This window comes from Thalassophryne amazonica, chromosome 9 (genome assembly GCF_902500255.1).
Source record: "Thalassophryne amazonica chromosome 9, fThaAma1.1, whole genome shotgun sequence".
Taxonomy (NCBI): Eukaryota; Metazoa; Chordata; class Actinopteri; order Batrachoidiformes; family Batrachoididae; genus Thalassophryne; species Thalassophryne amazonica.
In genome coordinates, this window is record NC_047111.1 from 62990225 (window position 1) to 63009127 (window position 18903).

The 18903-nt window shown below is 41.4% G+C and overlaps 2 protein-coding genes across 4 annotated transcripts in view; one reads left to right on the top strand and one right to left on the bottom strand.

The window, feature by feature from the left end:
- LOC117517262 (replication protein A 70 kDa DNA-binding subunit-like) overlaps positions 1-4175 on the bottom strand; it is an 83887-nt gene extending 79712 nt beyond the window's left edge. For all 3 annotated transcript variants that reach the window (XM_034178209.1, XM_034178208.1, XM_034178207.1), the window contains exons 1-2: positions 4059-4175; positions 3880-3927 (exon numbers count right to left, since the gene is read on the bottom strand). In XM_034178209.1, coding sequence (XP_034034100.1) covers positions 3880-3927; positions 4059-4091 — 81 coding nt within the window. In that variant the 5' untranslated portion in view covers positions 4092-4175. The remainder of the gene's footprint in view (positions 1-3879; positions 3928-4058) is intronic.
- A 521-nt stretch (positions 4176-4696) lies between these two features.
- Positions 4697-18035, top strand: smyd4 (SET and MYND domain containing 4). Its single transcript, XM_034178206.1, has 10 exons — positions 4697-4854; positions 5372-5516; positions 7003-7092; positions 9533-10529; positions 12267-12533; positions 13725-13900; positions 13972-14116; positions 15039-15155; positions 17618-17741; positions 17878-18035. The coding sequence occupies exons 1-10, from the start codon at positions 4721-4723 to the stop codon at positions 17999-18001; spliced, it is 2319 nt and encodes a 772-aa protein (XP_034034097.1). The 5' UTR covers positions 4697-4720; the 3' UTR covers positions 18002-18035.
- Positions 18036-18903: the final 868 nt, after the last annotated feature.

The window sequence follows — 18903 nt, forward strand, 5'->3', positions numbered from 1 at the left end:
CTTTAGCAGTACTCGGCTATATCCAACACTGTGTAAATACCATCACTGTGGACAGACACATCCGGGTGTTTCCCAACCAGAAGCCCTGGGTGAACAGGGAGATCAAGGAACTGCTGAGGGAGAGAAACATCGCTTTCAGGTTTAGGGACAGGGATATGTACAGCTGTGCTCGTGCTGCTCTGAAGGGAGGCATCAGGAAGGCCAAGGCAAAGTACAAGCAGAGGATTGAAGAGGACTTCAGTCGTAACAACACCCTGCAGGTGTGGCAAGGGGTCCAGCACATTACCAACTTCAGATCCACCAGCACCATGGCACCGTCCAGGGATGCGTTACTAGCAGAGGAGCTTAACCACTTCTTTGCCCATTTCGAGGCTGACTCACTATCAAGGTCCACACTGCAGCCCTCATCCCTCCACAGTCAGTCTTTCACTGTGCAGGTGGAGGAAGCGAGGAGAACCTTGAGGACCATGAACCCCCAGAAAGCTGCCGGACCTGCCGGTGTGACGGGGAGGGTATTGAGGGACTGTGCTGACCAGCTAGCTGGGGTCTTCACCAGTATCTTTAACCAGTCCCTCACCCAGTGCTCCATCCCACCCTGCTTAAAGTCCTCCACTATTATCCCACTGCCAAAAAGGAATAATATAAAGGGTCTCAATGACCACAGGCCAGTGGCACTAACCCCCATCGTTATAAAGTGCTTTGAAAAACTGGTTCGTGATCATATTACTTCATGTTTGCCCCCCCACACTTGACCCCCACCAGTTTGCCTACAGAGCAAATAGGTCTATGGAGGACGCCATCGCCACCATTCTCCACACCACTCTAACACACAGAGCACACAGGGAGCTAAGCGAGGCTGCTCTTCCTGGACTTTAGCTCAGCCTTTAATACCATCATCCTGAGCAGACTGGCGACTAAGCGGGGGGACTTGGGTCTCTTCCGTAACATCTGCTGTTGGATTATGGAGTATCTGACAGACCACCCTCAGAGGGTGAGAGTAGGATCCCAACTGTCCTCAGCACTGAGCACCAGCACCAACTCTCCACAGGGCTGTGTGCTAAGCCCCCTGCACTACACCCTCTACACCCACGACTGTACCCCCACCCACCCGAACAATACCATCATACAGTATGCGGAAGACACAACAGTGGTGGGTGTCATATGCTCCGGAGATGAGACTGCCTACAGAGCGGAGGTGGAGAAACTGTCTGTCTGGCGCACCACCAACAATCTCATCCTTAATACATCCAAGTCTAAAGAACTGATTGTGGACTTTATGAGGTGTAAATCAGATATACAGCCCAACAACAGGGACAAGGCGGAGATGGTGTCAGACTTCAGGTTCCTGGGCACTTACATCAGTGAAGACCTGACCTGGACTGTAAACTCCACCTCAGTCCTGAAGAAGGCACAGCAGAGACTTTATTTCCTGAGGGTGCTCAGGAAGAACAGCCTGAGAACTGAGCTCTTGGTGTCTTTCTGCCACTGCTCGGTGGACTCGGTGCTGAGCCACGGCATTTGGCTGTGGTTCTCCAGCTGCACTGCAGCAGAGAGGAAGCCGCTCCAGAGGGTTATAAACACTGCCCAGAGACTGACTGGCTGCTATCTTCCATCTCTGGAGGAGATCTACAAGACCCGCTGCCTTTGGAGAGCCCATAGTATCATTAGGGACCCCTCACATCGCGGTCACCATCTTTTTGAACTTTTACCCTCAAGGAGGCATTTCAGGGCAATAAAGAGCAGAACAAACAGAGTAGAGAAGCTTGAAGCTTCGACTGGACTGGGTTGCTTGACGTGAGGACGTTTCGCTTCAAATCACAGAAGCTTCCTCAGCTAAAATTCTTGCTCTGGCAGTCTGACTTCTGTCTTGACTCTTGTAGAGAAGAATAAACCAGAAGCCAACAAAAGCTGGAGTTTTTTTTTAACCTAACCAGACCCCACCTACCGAGAGGCTGACTGCTATAGGCTAGTGACTAAACAATAGCTCTAATTAGCACCTATTGTGCTCTAGTTAGCACTCTCCTAATGACAGGACGGAAGCCTCCCCTGATGGCTCCCTTGACGACTCTCTCCTGATGACGTGAATGACTCATTACCATGAACAAAACACTGAAACTGCTTTGACCTGAGTACCACATTGTAAACAGGGGACAAAGCGTGTCTGAGACCCGCTCCGCGGTTAAGGCTGGGTTTCAACTATTTTACAAAGAATGCTTCCTTGACACCTCTCTCAAACCATTTCTTCTCTCTGGCTAAGATTTTAACTTCCTTGTCCTCAAACGTGTGGTTAGTGTCTTTCAGGTGGAGATGAACTGCAGACTGAGGTCCACTGGCGACCTCTCTGCGGTGCTGGTATAGCCTCTTGTGTAAAAGTTGCTTCGTCTCACCTATGTAGTGTTCATTACAGTTTTCCTGACATCTGATATGATACACTACATTGCTCTGTTTGTAACTAGGGATCCTGTCCTTAGGGTGAACTAATTTCTGTCTCAAGGTGTTGACTGGTTTAAAGTAAACTGGGATTTTGTGCTGTCTGAAGATCCTCTGTAGTTTTTCCCCTACACCTGCTAAATAAGGGAGAGACACTCTTCTTCTTGTCTCCGTCTCCTGTCTATCTGGTCTCTGTGTTTATTCAGAACAAACAGACTAAAGAACAGTTTTTATGCTAGAGCTGTTGCTGCCCTGAACACTGCAGAGTAACTTAATGTGCAATATGTTTTTATCAGTCTTTTTCTAATTGTTTTTATCTATTTTATGCATTTACTGCACTTTAATCTTTGCTCTGTCTTCGAGGGCTGCCGTTTTTGAATTTCATTGTGCTTCTTGTGCAATGACAATAAATGAATTAAATTCTTCTTGTGCTATCTGTGTATTTTAATGGACAATTACAGTCACTTGCCCAGTTCCGGATCATTGCCAGTTCCGGATCACTGCTGTCGTTTTTGCACCGCCGTTTCTCGTAATCAGCACGAATAAGCTAATACTTGGTACCAATGGAAAGATTGATGTTTTGTCTACAAACGACCACAAGCTCGACCGGATCCAGCCGTCCTTGTGATCAGCAGAAGAATCAAAACATCCCGGTGTCTGCGGTGTGTGCGCTTTTTCTCATTCACTCATTCCTGCAAGTTTTAAAGTAACGATCTCTAAGACGTAGCAAAGGTGAGTTAGACATTCAGTGTTTTTGGTTCTAGAGTGGGAAAATACTTACTTACTTTGGCAGAAAATGTCAGTGTGTTGTCTTGCTGTTTAATTGCTGCGCGCATTTATCTCAGACGCGAAAATTTGCCGGTTGCGGATCACTGAAGCAGCAGCCTCGTGTCTGTAGTTGTGAGCCTTGTGGACTTTGGGGCTCATCTCAACATCACAAATGGGCATGAATGTGGGGGCTTTTACTTTTTAATTCGGGAGAAATCTCACCTCCACACTTCATTTTTTGCTCGGCGCCTTTCGAAACTAAGTAAAGTCTCATTTAAATAAGTATAATTTCTATCATTTTGTGTTCAAAACACATTCTCGGGTACAGTGTGTATCATTCTGCATTAGAAGGGCTCCAGCCAGATGCCAGGAATGACCTCAAAGTGACAGAGTGTCGTGATCCGGAACTGGCAAAAGTGATCCATTTCTGGCAAATATCTGCACCACACATAATGTGGCTTCACACTTTAAGTAGAAGCGCTACCCCACCCAGACTTTTTCAGCTAAATAACATCCAAATACCCAATACAACAATACACAATAAAGGACATTCAGATGCATTATGGCTCCGTAAAAAAGGTGATCCGGAACTGGGCAACCGTCTGTACATATGTATTTTGTGCATTATTTTACAAAATAAATTCAATCAATCTATCCCTATATACCGTGTAAAGCACTTACCAGAAGTTGTAGCACAGGATTTGTTACCACTGATCCACCAAGCAAGGCCTATAAATGTAACACACAATCATTTATTTACCTCAGAAAAAGCTGTGGCCTACACATTTCGAAGCAAAAGCATTAAGAGAATTATCATTATAATTATATGATATACAGAGCAAAGCATTCTTTAAACTCACTTCAACTGCCCCTTGTGTGAGTTTTACATCCATGGTAAAGTTTACCAAAAAGCAAGCGGATGTTTTCGTGATTTCTGGTGCGTTGTTGTGGCAAACGCTCAGATCATCATATCGCGAGAGACTACACCCACTTGCTTCAATCGGGTACACCGGATATGCTTGTAATAGATTTCAAAATAAGAGAATAATTACAGTTAGAATGCGTCGAGTAACACAATAATTAAGCACCATTAACGATTTGTTGCTATCATTTTTTTTGAAAAAGCAAATACAACGTATATATTATATAAGCGTATTAATAATATAATACGATATGTTTATTGAATTACTTCAATTTCGACAGGGATTTTATCTTGAAAGACCCGGTAAGCGCTGCCCTGCAAGAGGTGTTGTGCTAAATTCTGTTACCCCTCACATTTTACAACTATAATATAACTATCATCAAAATAATAATCCATAGCCATTTAGATAAAGCTGTTGACTATTTGTTTTGCGCTTTCAAGACACCCACGCAAAAGACAAAGCAAGAAAACATAAAAACCTATTTTTCATTTTCAAATTCATGATGCAGTCTCATAATCTGAAGGGTATCAGAGTTTTTTGTTACACCGGATCAGGATGTTTTGTCTTTGTTTTTTTTCCCCTTCTTTTTCTTGTTTGTGATGGATCTACCTTGTGCTTCCTGGCAGGATCACGTCGCACAGAAATGGATCACACTCGATTCCGAGCTGAGGGAACATTTTGTGTCTTTAAATGTTATCGATGATGTTTTCAAATTCGTCTTAACTGTGACAGCGTGAGTAGATTGTTAATGTTCTGAATGCACAACATGGGTTAAAAGCATTTAAATGACGTTGGAGTAACGATCAGTCGGTCAGTGGAGAAATCCTTTTACACAACCACTGGATGTGGACTAGTTGTTTAATTCCATTTTACATTTTCATAAATCTTTGTTGCAATCCACTTTGCCAAGTTATTCCATGAAATCGTGTCACAGCCAGTGCCTTGAGTACATTATTCTTTAAAAAAGGTACTGAGAGTGATATTTAATGGCCAAGTGTCTACAGGTACAGTATGAGAAGTAAACAGCTGCAAGAAATTAATTTCAAGTCCTTTGGATCTGCAGTAGGTTGGGACTCCAGTTAGGGTTAAGGTTGACAAATCAGATGGCATGAGGATTGTCATGTGACAGCGATCAGCCAATCAGAGGCATATTGTCTTCTGTGCCTGTAGCCACTGCCATTAAACTATACACTTGCTTGTTGCATTGCCGATTGTGGATAAATATTTTTTAAGACAATATGTATTTATAGACAGCAGGATGTGGACTTCATGCAGTGCCTCTCATCAGAATACTCTATACAGAAGGACACAGAACAAGCCATCAAATACAGGCAGAGAGGCAACACCAGCTTCAAGTCCGGAAACTACACTGCAGCCGCTCTGCATTACTCACAGGTGAACGCTTATTTAGCTCTATGCAAGACACAGTACAAGAAAAAAAAGAAGACTGTGAAGTTGTCCATTCACATTGATACAGAGCTTTTTATTTTGTTCAGTGTGTCCCGTTTTGTTTGCTCAGTGCCCTCAAAACAAATTAACACTAACCTTGGATCTTCTGCCTTATGTCCTTCCAACTTAAACCAAGAATTTATTCCTGACACGCAGCAGATCGGTGCAATGACTTCACTGGTGCACTGTGAAGCATTTGCTCAAATCTGTTAACTTGCCAATAGACATTTCACTTTAGTCCATTTTCTATGTAGCAGTGCACCAATGAAGCCAATGGCTTGGTACTCTCTAAATATAAAAATACAGTCTGCAGAAGTGATTATTTCATGCACAGCTGGAGGAGACAGGCTCTTGGATTTCGCCTTTCTTACCAATCTGACTGACAAGCTCAAAAACTTGAATCTAGAGCTGCAGGGAAAGGGCAAACACATAATCAACATGATCAGCTCCATGAACATGTTTAACAGCAAATTACACCTGTTATCAAACAGATTGCAGCAGCATGACCTGCGGAACTTTCCACACATGGACACAGAACTTAAGCATCAGGGCAAAGACTGTGCGGAGCTTGAGAGTGCACGTTATGATGATCAAGTGCAGAGCATCTTGTCAGAATATCACAGGTGCTTTACTGACTTTGCTTCTATTGAGCCTGTTATCAGTTTTCTCTGTTTTCACTTTGGGGAAAATATAGATGTGGGTTGTGTAACATCCAACATGGCATCAACCTGGACAGCTGTGCTATTGAGACTGAGATCCTCACACTGAAAAATGACATTGAACTCAAATCCAGAGCAACACCTGACATGAACGTCCAATTCTGGAATCTAATGCAGAAAGAGAAGTACCCCAACCTCAGACAAACTGCACAGAATTTGACTACACTTTTTAGATCAGCATATTTGTGTGAGTCTGCCTTTTCATATATGAAAATCATCAAGTCAAAATACTGATCCATCATGACTGATGACCACCTTGCAGCCTGCCTACGACTGACACTCAGCTCCTACTGTCAGGACTATGAGAGAACAACTGTCAGTGCCAGAAGTCCCACTATGGAGTACAACATTTCCAACTTGAATTAGGCATTATATTATTTGGGTTGTTTGTTGTTGTGTTGTTACGGGCCAGTCCTAGGCCTACTTGTGTGTATTCTTTGCACCACGCACGTTTACTTCAATAATATATTATTAAACTTGGTCTTGGTGCCAGAAAACTGTGTTATTATATTGGTGCACAATAATGCTACGCTATGGCTTTTGATATGGCTTGGTAGATCTCGGTACACTATCAACTTTAAAAGTATATCTTGGTTCAAAAAAGGTTGGGCACCTCTGGTGTACAGTGTACAAAGATTTTTGTACTGTGTATTTTGTATTCAGTATGCATTTATCACATCAACATCTGTCTTCTTTGTCTCTTGCCATCATAGGGCATATGTTTTGCTCCCCCAAAGTCAGAGCAGCTGTCTCTGTGTTATGCAAACCGTTCTGCTGCCCTCTACCATCTGCAGTACTACCAGGTGAGAGTTCTCAGTGTTCAGCAATTAAATAATGTAGTGATGTAATTTTCATACTGTCACATCCTGATAAGAAAGCTATTCTAAGGTACTCTTTGTGATATTGAGGCATTTCATTACTTGTATTGATGGCATTGCATCGGTGCAGCACGGTGTTGCAAGAGGCCAGTGCACTAGCCTATAAAACAGGAGCATCCCATTCGCCATTTACATTTGGAGTTGTGTCAGGAAAAGCATTGGGTGTAAAACTTGTGCCAAATCAACATGTAGCTCTCTCCCACATCTGATGTAGCAACCCTAAGGAAAAATGGGAGAAGCCAAAATAAATTACTTCATAAGTAATAAGTAGGTTTTCAGTTTTACCCTGGTTACCGCTACCAAGCCGTTTAATGGCATTTGCAAGTTTGCTTATTTTTTTCAATTTCAATTTATTTTCATTTATATAGCACCAAATCACAACAAAGTTGCCTCAAGGTGCTTCACACAAGTAAGGTCTAACCTTACCAACCCCAAGAGCAAGCACCCACGAGATAGTAGTAAGAAAAACTCCCTCTGAGGAAGTAACCTCAAGCAGATCAGACTCAAAGGGGTGACCCTCTGCTTGGGCCATGCTACCAACACAAATTACAAAACAATTCACAAACCAATATAGAGGAAATGTTCACTAAAAGACCCAGAATTTAGATAAAGATGAGGCCGTAGCCCGCTCCGTTTCCTAATAAAATTAATTAAAAGAGTAAAAAGCATAGTAACATACTATGCCAGTATGCTAGCCATACAAAAGGGAAAATAAATGCATCTTAAGTCTGGACTTGAAAGTCTCCACAGAATCTGACTGTTTTATTGAGGCAGGGAGATCATTCCACAGAACAGGGGCATGATAAGAAAAAGCTCTGTGACCTGCAGACTTCATATTCACCCTAGGGACACAAAGTAGTCCTACACCCTGAGAACACAAAGCCCGGGCCGGTATGTAGCGTTGAATTAGGTCAGCTAAGTAGGGAGGTGCCAGTCTGTGAACAATTTTATAGGTTAGTAGCAGAACTTAAAATCTGATCTCACAGGGACAGGAAGCCAGTGAAGAGATGCCAAAATAGGTGTAATGTGGTCAAACTTTCTGCTTCCTGTCAAAAGTCTGGCAGCAGCATTTTGAACCAATTCGAGACCCTAAATGCTGGACTGCGGTAAACTAGAAAATAGAGCATTGGAGTAGCTGCATGATTATATTTATTTTTAGTAAATGTATGGCTGCTGGGATCGACTCCAGCCTCCCCGTGACCCTTGAACTCAAATTCAAGCAGGTATTGAAAATGAATGTTTAAGAGGAATTTATTTGCTGAATGGTAGCACGGTGGCTTAGTGGTTAGCACTGATGCATCACAGCAAGAACGTTGTTGCATCAATTTCCACACTTTCTGTGTGGAGTTTGCATGTTCTCCCCGTGTCTGTCTGGGTTTCCTCCCACAATCACAGACATGCTTATTTAAGGTCTGTTTCTTTCTCTGCCCCTGACCAAGGCAGCATCTCTACATCTGGAGTTGGTCCCCGGGCGCCGGACTGTGGCTGCCCACTGCTCCTATTGGTTGGATTGTGTCTAACTGTAATTTGGATAAACAAATTTCGTTGCATGTATGTATATATATGTGTATATAAAGTGAGTTTTAAGCAGAAACGAGGCGATAATTGCCTCATTTCACTACTGACACACCAAAATGACATAGGCGCAGCAGACGTCTGCCGTCTTTTACTACGAAATAATGCTGAATTTATGTGGAAATGATTGTTGCACAAAAGCTTCAGATATTTGTCGCTGAGACAGATGATGACTGGTCTGGAGTGCAGTTTTAAGCAGAAATGAGGTGATAATCTGTGGATCGCAACTGACGCTTAGAAATGATGATCCTGAGCTCCGAAATGACACATGTGCAGTAAAGGAAGGGCAGACTGATTTTTTAGGGGTGGGGTCGTTCGGTTGGTGACACCGGTTATGGTTTTGATTTTTCAAGTAAGTGGGCAAAGAATCTTAGACAGTGCTGGGCTTGGTCATGCAATCTCATTAGCTTTTCTTTATTTTTTTCAGCAGTTGCAGATGGTATTGAAATACAAGTGGTTAGTGTTACTTCTAAAACAGAAGGTTGCCAGTTCAAAACCACCTGTGCACATTCTTCATGTACATCTGGAGTTGCATGAGGAAAGACATCTGGTTTGCCAAGTCAACATGCAGATGAATATCGGCTCTGCTTTGGTCACCCGAGAAGAATTACTGGACTAGTACAACTTCTTCACATCAAACTGCTGCGGCACAAAGGGCTTGCGTCAGATCATGAGACATTAATGATCCATTTGTCTGAAGAATTTTATCATTTAATTTGGCAAAAGTGACATATTTATCATTTCAGTGTATTTTTCTCTGTCTGCTTTTGTTTTCTGTGTGTGTTCTCAGCAATCCCTTGATGACATTGACCAGGCTCTGAGGACTGGCTACCCCTCACATCTCTTACATAAACTCCAGAGCCGTCGCAGACAGTGTCTAAGCCATCAAACTCCTAACCTGGATCAAGACCACTCTACAACCAAGTGCCATAAAAGTCCAAGCAGCATGAAAACTACAAGCGTATCACATTCTGCATTCGGGGTTTGTCCTCGAGCCTCCATTAAGTTCAACCTAGAGCAAGGCCGACATCTGGTGGCTACAGAGAAAATAGCAGCTGGTGAGGTGATCCTTCATGACAGGCCGTACGGCTGCGTCCTAATACCCGGGATTGCAGAAGTGAAAGGGAATGAAATGAGGTGTGACAAAGAGAAAGGAGTGTTTGGAACACAGCACAGACACTGTCACAGATGTTTGATTGAAACATTGTGTCCTGTGCCATGTGAGGGGTGTGGCTACAGCTGTTACTGTTCAACCCTCTGTCGGAAAGAAGCCTGGGATGAACATCACTGCTGGGAGTGTCCACTTGGAGCAGATCTGATTGTGATGGGTGTAATGGCCCACCTCGCTCTGAGGGTAACACTGAAGGCAGGGCTAAAAAACATACAAAAGTCCAGGGAGCTCATTAGAGACGGGGACAGTTCAGGACAAAGCGACGACTGCAGTGATTCCTCTCAGCGTCAGAGAAAAAAAATTGAACCTTCTGCTTTACAGTTTGGTGACTCATACCTCAGCGTGTGCCGCTTACTGCATCATTTCAATCGTCACAGTCCAAGTCTGCGTTTCCTGTATGCGGTTACCATAGCAACACTCTATCGAAAACTCAGCAAGGCAAGTCCTCCGCCTGCATCATGTCGACAGTCAGAATCCAGCCAATCACAGGGACCAGACGAGGAGGGAGGTGTCTCGGGTTGGAGTCCCGACTTGTGGCCAGTGGGAAGTACCGTTCTGAAACATCTGCTGCAGCTGAGGTGTAACGCCCAGGCTGTCCTCACCGTCCAACACACAGGTAAATGAAAGGTTTCAGAGGGCTGGTGCTATACCCTGTGCGCTCTACATGCCACAATGTAAATGTACAAGTCAATATACATGGTGTTGTTGACTATGTAAGACATCAGCATATGCCATCTGTCTGATTTCATTATGAAGTCATTCATACCAATCAATCACAAATAGTTTGCTGATTAATATATTCATTAGATCATCCACATAGGTTTCTTGGTTGTAGAGAGATACAAAAAAGGTCTTTTTCTTTTTGACCAAACTACTCCAAAATCTAATCGTCTGTCGATATCTATCCAATTAATATTCCCACCAAGGTTGAGCCTTCCAGGCTTCTTGGTTATAGAGATATACAAAAAAGGACCGTGTTGTCCTTGACATTGATCTTTGGTCAAACTACAACAAAATCTAATCGCCTCTCGATATCTTTTTGACTAATATCCCCACCAAGTTTGAAGGATATCCATCCATCTGTTTTTGAGATCTTTTCCACACACACACACACACACACACACACACCAGTGAAAACAATACCCTGCTATTGGCACTTTTGCCAATGTGCAGGGTAATAACTAGGCTGGGCCAGTCAGGGAGCATGTAGAGTTGCAGACAGAAGTTTACATACACCTTGGTTAGCTCAACTCAATTCCAGTTTATCAAACAATATCATACGTGTGAAGTCAATTAGAGTGCCCACTTTATTACCATACGAAGTTATTTAAAAATAATTTTTATGAGACAATTTTTTTTTTTACTGTCAGATTTTCAGGAGGTCATCAGTTTGCAGTGCAAATGGCTGTGTGGTGTAGGAGTCTGGGCTCCCAACGTAGAGACCGGGCTTTGATCCACACAGCTGTAAATGGGTACTAGCCTTGCTTGGGAAAGTAACTAGCCATGTATTGGTGTCCCATCCACAAGGAGTTTTGTAAACACCAACCTAATAGGCCTCAGGACTTGTCCAGAGTTTACTTATGTACTTAACCAGTTACATACACAAACATGACTGCCTCTTTTAATGGTACATAAGATAAAAAGTTCACAATTGAACACCAAGACAAAGGCAGGCCTTTTGTAGTCAATTGTTGTGTTCATCTTCGATTAGTTGCTTCCTGCTTGGTTGACAGCATTGGTGATAGAATGCTTTTATTTAGGATGGATTATGGTGCATTTCAGTCTGATGCCTCCAACTCTGTTAGTTCTTACATTGTGACACTGAGACTCTGATTCACATTTAGAACAAAATTTGTTAATTACTGCTTGTTAATTTGGTCATCCTTCCTCAAAGATGTAAAGTCTCGAGATATCATGAATCTTTTCAAGATGGTTCAGCTGGATCCAGAGTTGTGGCGATCCAAAATCATGTTTTGGAAGACTTGACTTTTCAAAGTGAATTTGAAAAAAGACACTCACCCTCAATATACTCAAGTCCCAACCCCATTTAGGAACAGTGTGCTTACTCCATGTTCGATCTGCAGTTCTGCTTATTGAATACAATTTTGTACTTAAAATTAAGTTATATTAATCTGAATAATTTACTTTAGCTGCAATCAAAATATACTCTATATGTACAACTAATATTGACATTCTCATATATTGCTAGTTTTGAGGTGGTAAGTTTATGAAAATTGAGGCAATCATTTGTCTCATGTTTTTAAGTTATGCCAACTTTATCAGATTTAATAGTTGCATAGTTAGATGTCAGTGTTCTTGAGGATGTTTCTGAACCTTCTTGCTTTTTTTACAGGAGCAACAGACTCCTCGGTGCAGTCCAGCCGTGAAGTACGGATTGCTACAGCAATATTCCCGACTCTTAGCCTCCTGAATCACTCCTGCTGTCCTAACACCAGCCTGGTATTTAGCACTGGAACCAGTCCTGGTTCATGGGGCCCAGAGCTGTCTGCTGACTTTAGTGAAAGTGGAGCTGAGGACAGTCGATCTACTTGTGGTGTTACAGTGACTGTCAGAGCTGCCAGAGTAATTTCTCCTGGACAAGAGATTCTACATTGCTATGGTAAAAACTACAGTTTTTATTATTATTTGTTTTATTATTATCATTATTTTAAGACATTGTGGTTCACAGCAGAACAGAGCTCACCATATAATACTTGGAAATAGGATATTTTTGGTTACACATTCTGGGAATGTATTGATATACTATAATATAGTGTTAAATAAGAGAACATATTTCCTTGTATCTTGTTGTTAATGAATGTAATGATTATTTGGCCAAAAACTGTTTGTGAATTTGTTGTGAATTATTGGTACTCATCCCTAAAACATTGCATTTTATATTAAGCTATTGCAAGTTTTGTTTTTCCCCCTTTCAGTGAATTCTGGAGTTTGTCAGGGATGTATTTTGGCTGCTACACTTCGCAGTACTTGTATGGACTGGGAGTTGAGTAAAATTGAGTCCAATGACTTAGGCACCTTTGTAGGTGAGGAAAGTGTCATCAGTGGAATCAGTGGATGGCCTTATTGTAGCATTTGAAAAGCAGAGTGAAGAGCTGGGGTGTCTGGGTTTGCAATTGCTCTGGATCCAAGCTCCAGTTATTACATGACTTCCTGGACTCAGCCATCAGAATTCTACATGTATGCAGTGAAAGTGTCCAACTTGCCAAGAGAGTGAGTTATCTTTGCTGTGACATTTGTCTTTGAGATGAGAGTCATGAGGTCCGTGGACAGAGGTGCAGATACCTTTGCAATAGAAGAAGGTGTAGGCTTTTAGGTTTCTGGTGCTTCATGTCTTACTATATGTCTGTAGGTGCTACGTCTATTCAGAGGATTCGTGATAACCACTGGAATGACTGTGTGTCAAACAGTGGTTAATTAGGGAAACTCAGATGAGGCATACCACTTGCATTATGGGCCCTTCTCTGGGCATGATCCAGTGTGCAGGTGTCTCAGTGCTGACAACTCCATTGATTAGAAAAGTCCACGTATCACCCGGCTGGCAAATGGATGGCTACTTTTGGGATTCGGGAATGGACTTATTGGCGCCTTCACCCCACTACTTATGGTCATGGTTGCCACCCATAGTGTGGTAGATATGCCAAAGCGCAAATCAAGCGTATGCTCCCAGACCTATCTCTAGTGCACCATTGAAATAAATGGCTTTGTAATTTGTCCAGTTTGCATTATTGTTGTATAATCTAGCAGTTGTCTTCTGATTTACTTTTGTTACTTTTCTCTACCCCTCCTTCAGGGCCTCATAGCAGTAGAATGGAGTTCTGGGAACGCAGGCGACTCTTGGAGGAACAGTACTATTTTCTGTGTACATGTGAGGCTTGCGTGATGCAGGAGCAGCAGCAAGAGGAGGTGGTCGAGGACGGGACAGATGATTCTGGAATCCTGTGTGGAAAGTGTAAAGGGCCTCTCAAAGTAGGTCTTCATTACTGAACTTGTAATTTCAGTTTTATTTCGAATTCTACATTCATTCTGTGAATTTTCAGAAAAGCAACAAGGACAGAGGGACAGAATTTATTTGTCCGCAGTCCTGCAGTCTTCGGATGTCGTATGCTGAAGTGTACCACAGGTTACAGGAGATCAGGGCTGATCTTCAGACAGCTGTGGAACTCATGGAACAAGAAAGACCAGGTGGCTGTTAAAAAAAGAAATTCTTGTGTGTGTATAAAGAACAAGTTCTCTTTTTCACATTCGTAGTTATCTTAAACCATTGTTACAGTTAGGCCTCTCAGTCCTCTCCACACCTCTGACTGAGAGAAATCTCATTTTCAAAAAATGCCTGAAAAGGAAATACATGGGTATCAGTACGGCGCCTTTAGTAGACCTCCATATCAATTCAAAATGCTTATCTGAACTTTATTATTGCATAGTGTAGGTTCCTGTATTTTATGATTGTTGACTAAGTGTATTGATGATCAGTGGTATACAAAATGGAACTGTATTATAAGACGGGCACAGGGTTGATATAAACTGATACATTGGAAAAAAATTCAGCAGGTTGGCCATATTTCTGTGTGTATTTTGTACGACTAATGCGTTGAAGATTTCTTTGAAAAAGTAGGTTGTAAACTCAGCCAAATGGCGAATGCATTCTTTGTGCTGGTCCCAAGCCTAGATAATTGATAAATGATTGTGTCAAGAATGGCATTTGCCATAAAATTTGCCAAACCAAACATACAGATCAGAAATCAAATGTCCTTACTGAATCGGTTGATCCCAGATTAACAATGACCGCTACCGGTATTGTTGTCTTAGGTTCCGTCAGCAATGTACTGTGTATTTTTAATTCCTGGTTCATTTTCATGGATTCATTTCCTAAGCTAATTTTTGAAAAACAATTTCACACAAACAAAGCAATCATTCGAAGTGAGTAGAGCACTTCAAGGCTTGTTTGCTGACAATGTTTTAATATGACTAGGGTTGGAAAACAAACAAAAAAAAGCATAAAAATTAACTTTCCTTTAAATGCTGCTGCAGTCTGTGCACATAGCCCTAACATTGTCTTTTGTATACAAAAAAATCGCCTATGTGCCTATGCTCTGCCTGCCCTCAGATGAAGCAATGAGGATTCTGAAAAAGACACAGTCTCAGACTGGCCTGATCCTCGCAGAGACACATCCATTGCAGGGGGAGCTGTCAGATGCGATGGCCAGAGCTTATGCAACAGTGGGTAAGAATGGACAAATATTTTCATGTGGGGCATTCACAGGTTTAAACGGCTTTGTTGTGTCATGAGCTGCAATCCACTATGGTATTTTTTTTTTTTACTTTTACCAGCTTGAGACAGGCTGTGTTTGTCCCTGATTTGTTTGTTTGATGTCTTTTTTCATTAAAAGCTTACAGTATCTTAATAGGTTTACAGAAAGCGAGGCACAATGACTAGATATGGACCCCCAGTAGACCTGACTGTTACTGTGTTGTTTAGCATCTATTAACATCTCATGTAACTAAATGTTAGATGCTTTAATTTCTGGAAAGAAACCCAATTCTTCAATAATGTCAAGAAAGAGAGCTTATTCAGGTCAGGCATACAGTAGAACACTCAGCCTGATTAGATCAGAGTGAGGAGAGCATCTGGAGTTGTATGTTGACATCATATTCCTATAAGGATATATTTTTTCAGGACCAGGAGTGTTAGTTCTACTGCCAAACTTTGTTGATCGATCCATGTAATGTTCATGTTTTAATGGTGGGAGGAAACAGGAGTGTCATGAATGAACCCAAACAGATACAAGGAGAACATTCAAATTCCACACAGAAAGTAACCAGCTTTGGTGGAATAGAACTCATAACCTTCTTGCTCTGGGGCTTCTTTTCTAATTTTTCTAATATAAAGATAGCAGACTAGAACAAAGCAAAAAGCAAAAATTATCTAAAAGAAACCCGATCTCATCAATCTAAAGTTTACTGAATAATGCTAACTTAATGAAAAGATAACTGACTGTAAAGATAAATTAATATAAATCTTTCTGAAACTGGGTGTAAAGCTCACAGAATATGACACGAACAGAAAAGTTGATACAAATGATTGCGGTGATGGCACTCTCATATGTTTGATTATGGTCAGACTCACAGATAAAATGGAATTCCCATTAATGCTCATGTCAAACTAATCTACTGTAAAAACAACAACAAAAACAAACAAAAAACAATGTCATTACAAAATGGCAAAAAATAAAATAAAATTGGTGCAGAATGAGGCTGACAGAAAATGAAGATAACTATTTAAAAGCCAATTAATTCTAAACTAACAATCTAAAGTTAATTGAACATAAAGCTAATTAAATCTACATTAACCGTGAACGTCTTTGAAAAATAAATTTGTCTAGGATGACCTGAATATAATGCTAACTGAATATACAACTGAATAGATAGCTAACAGAAAATGAAGCTAACTACTAAAAAGCCAATTAATTCTAAACTAACAAGCTAAAGTTAATTGAACATAAAGCTAACTAAATCTACAATTAACCGTGAACTTATTTGAAAAATAAATGAATCTAGGATGACCTGAATATAATGCTAACTGAATATACAACTGAATAGATAGCTAACAGAAAATGAAGCTAACTACTAAAAAGCCAATTAATTCTAAACTAACAATCTAAAGTGAATTGAACATAAAGCTAACTAAATCTACAATTAACTGTGAACTTAATTTAAAAAGAAATGACTCTAGAATGACCTGAACATAATGTGAACTAAATATACAACTGAATAGATAGCTAACAGAGAACAAAGCTAACTATAAAGCAAATTAATGCTAACCAAACTGTAAGTTGGTTCCACTCCTCCAGCCAATGCAAAGGAGTCGGTATTGGGTTATTTGGTCACGTGACTTTTAGTCAGGATTCTGAGATTTTGCTGATTGGCTGAGACACTCCGCTCTCTGATTGACTGCAGCCTTTGTTTACAACGAAGCACTGGTACCACAGTCTCTGGAAGAGTGGAACCAACTTACATTTTCGGTGGTTCCGCCACCGCCAATCACAGAGCGCGTGATAGCCATTAGCGGCCGACGTGTCAGATGGACCAATCACAGCCATGTTTTCAAAAACACGCTACCATTCTCTTTGTATAAGAGACTGTGGTACCAGTGCTAACCAAACTGAATCAAAACGAAACTCAATACGAAGATATTTGAGAAGTGAACTGAATTTCAAGGTTAACTGACTATAAAGCAAACGTAAAGCAAACTGAATATCAGTCCTCCTGAAAACCTAATTCAAGTTTGTTTCCTACTTTAAAACATATTCATGATCCGTATCTATAATATTCAGAGAAAAAAACATTTATACAGATGTTCTGTTAACATTATGTGGTCTCACACTCAACCTCGGGATAATAGTTTTAAAACTTGGTGGAGTTGTAAAGGGGAGTCGTAAGATCTGTTGAACAAGTTCAGTGTTGGGTGGCCACCTTTAGTAATATTTGGGTGACATGATTAACATTTTAAAGGGTAAGTACACTACGTTCCATTTCAGATCAGTGAAAGCATTTTTCAGTTATTGCTGGTTTTCTTATCTATGACTTTTTTTTATCTTTACTACTTCCCATGCAGAGTGATTAAAGTTGTGGGCATAGCCTTAATCTTAGCAGCACTCTCACTGCCTTATTTCCTCTGTGCTAAAGGGGACTGGAATAACGCCGCATCCCAACTGGAGCGTAGCGCTGTAGCTATTTGCTCCCAGTACGGAGAAGACAGTATTGAATTGGGTCGCCAGCTCTTCAAATTAGCTCAGTTACATTTCAATGGGTGAGTAAGTCGGGTGTGCATGGTTGCTATCTGCAGTGTGGCCTGAGGAGACACTTCAGAGCATGCTGCTTTTCAGCATCCAATGTCAAAATGGTTTTATTACTTTTTTTTGTCTTTTTCTTCTCTTCCATGACAGTGGTGCCAGAAGCCAGGCTCTGTCAGTTATCCCTAAGGCCAAACGGCTCCTCTGCCTTCACTGTGGTCCTCACTGTCTTGAATTCCATGAGCTGCAGGCCATGGAGGACTGTCTGCAAGGGTAGTCTTATATAACTGCAATAGTAAGACAGTTTTCCATAAAATGTGTAAGTTTGTCAATTTGGAAAATTGGAATTAAAATGTATGGACTGTGCCATTTTCTGATTACTGCCATTTTATCTTCTTTTGCAAATGTCTGTTTTGCATAATACAAAATGAATATACTATGGATAAGCACTGATATGTGCAATGGTGCCACTCTGTGCACACCTGATCCTGTCAGAACTCAGAAGGAGAAGAGGTGCTGATTAGTACTTGAGACTGCTTAGGAGCACCAGCAGCCACACACATTTTTCCATGTAGAACTGGAGCTGTGTCAGGAAGAGTTGTCCATCATAAAACCTATGTCAAATTCCATGTAAGATCTAATGTCTACAGTGGCTTAATGGGTAGCACTGTTGGCTCACAGCAAGAAGGTCCTTGGTTTCCTTTCCACCTGGTCCATTCTGTGTGAAGTTTGCATGTTCTCTCCGTGTCTATGTGGGTTTCATCTGAGCACTCCGGTTTCCTTCAACTATAAAAACATTCTTATTTGGGGTCTGCTCCCTCTCTGTCCCTGACCAAGGCAGCATCTCTACATCCAGAGTTGGTCCCCAGGTGCTGGACTGTGGCTGCCTAATGCTCCTACTGGTTGGACTGTGTCTACCTGTAATTGGGATGGGATAAATGCAAAGGACAAATTTTATTGTATGTATTCATCTATGTACAGTGACAATAATGTCCTTTTTCTCTTGTCCTATATAAACACATATAATGTATAAGAATCAACATGCAGGTGTGTGAAACTTCCATATGGTCCCAGTTGGTCATATCTCTGTCCTTCCAATGTGAGAATGTATCCATCCATTATTTCAAAGTCATATGTCATTGGTCAGTTTTGATTTTGAAGCAACTAATCAGGTGTTTC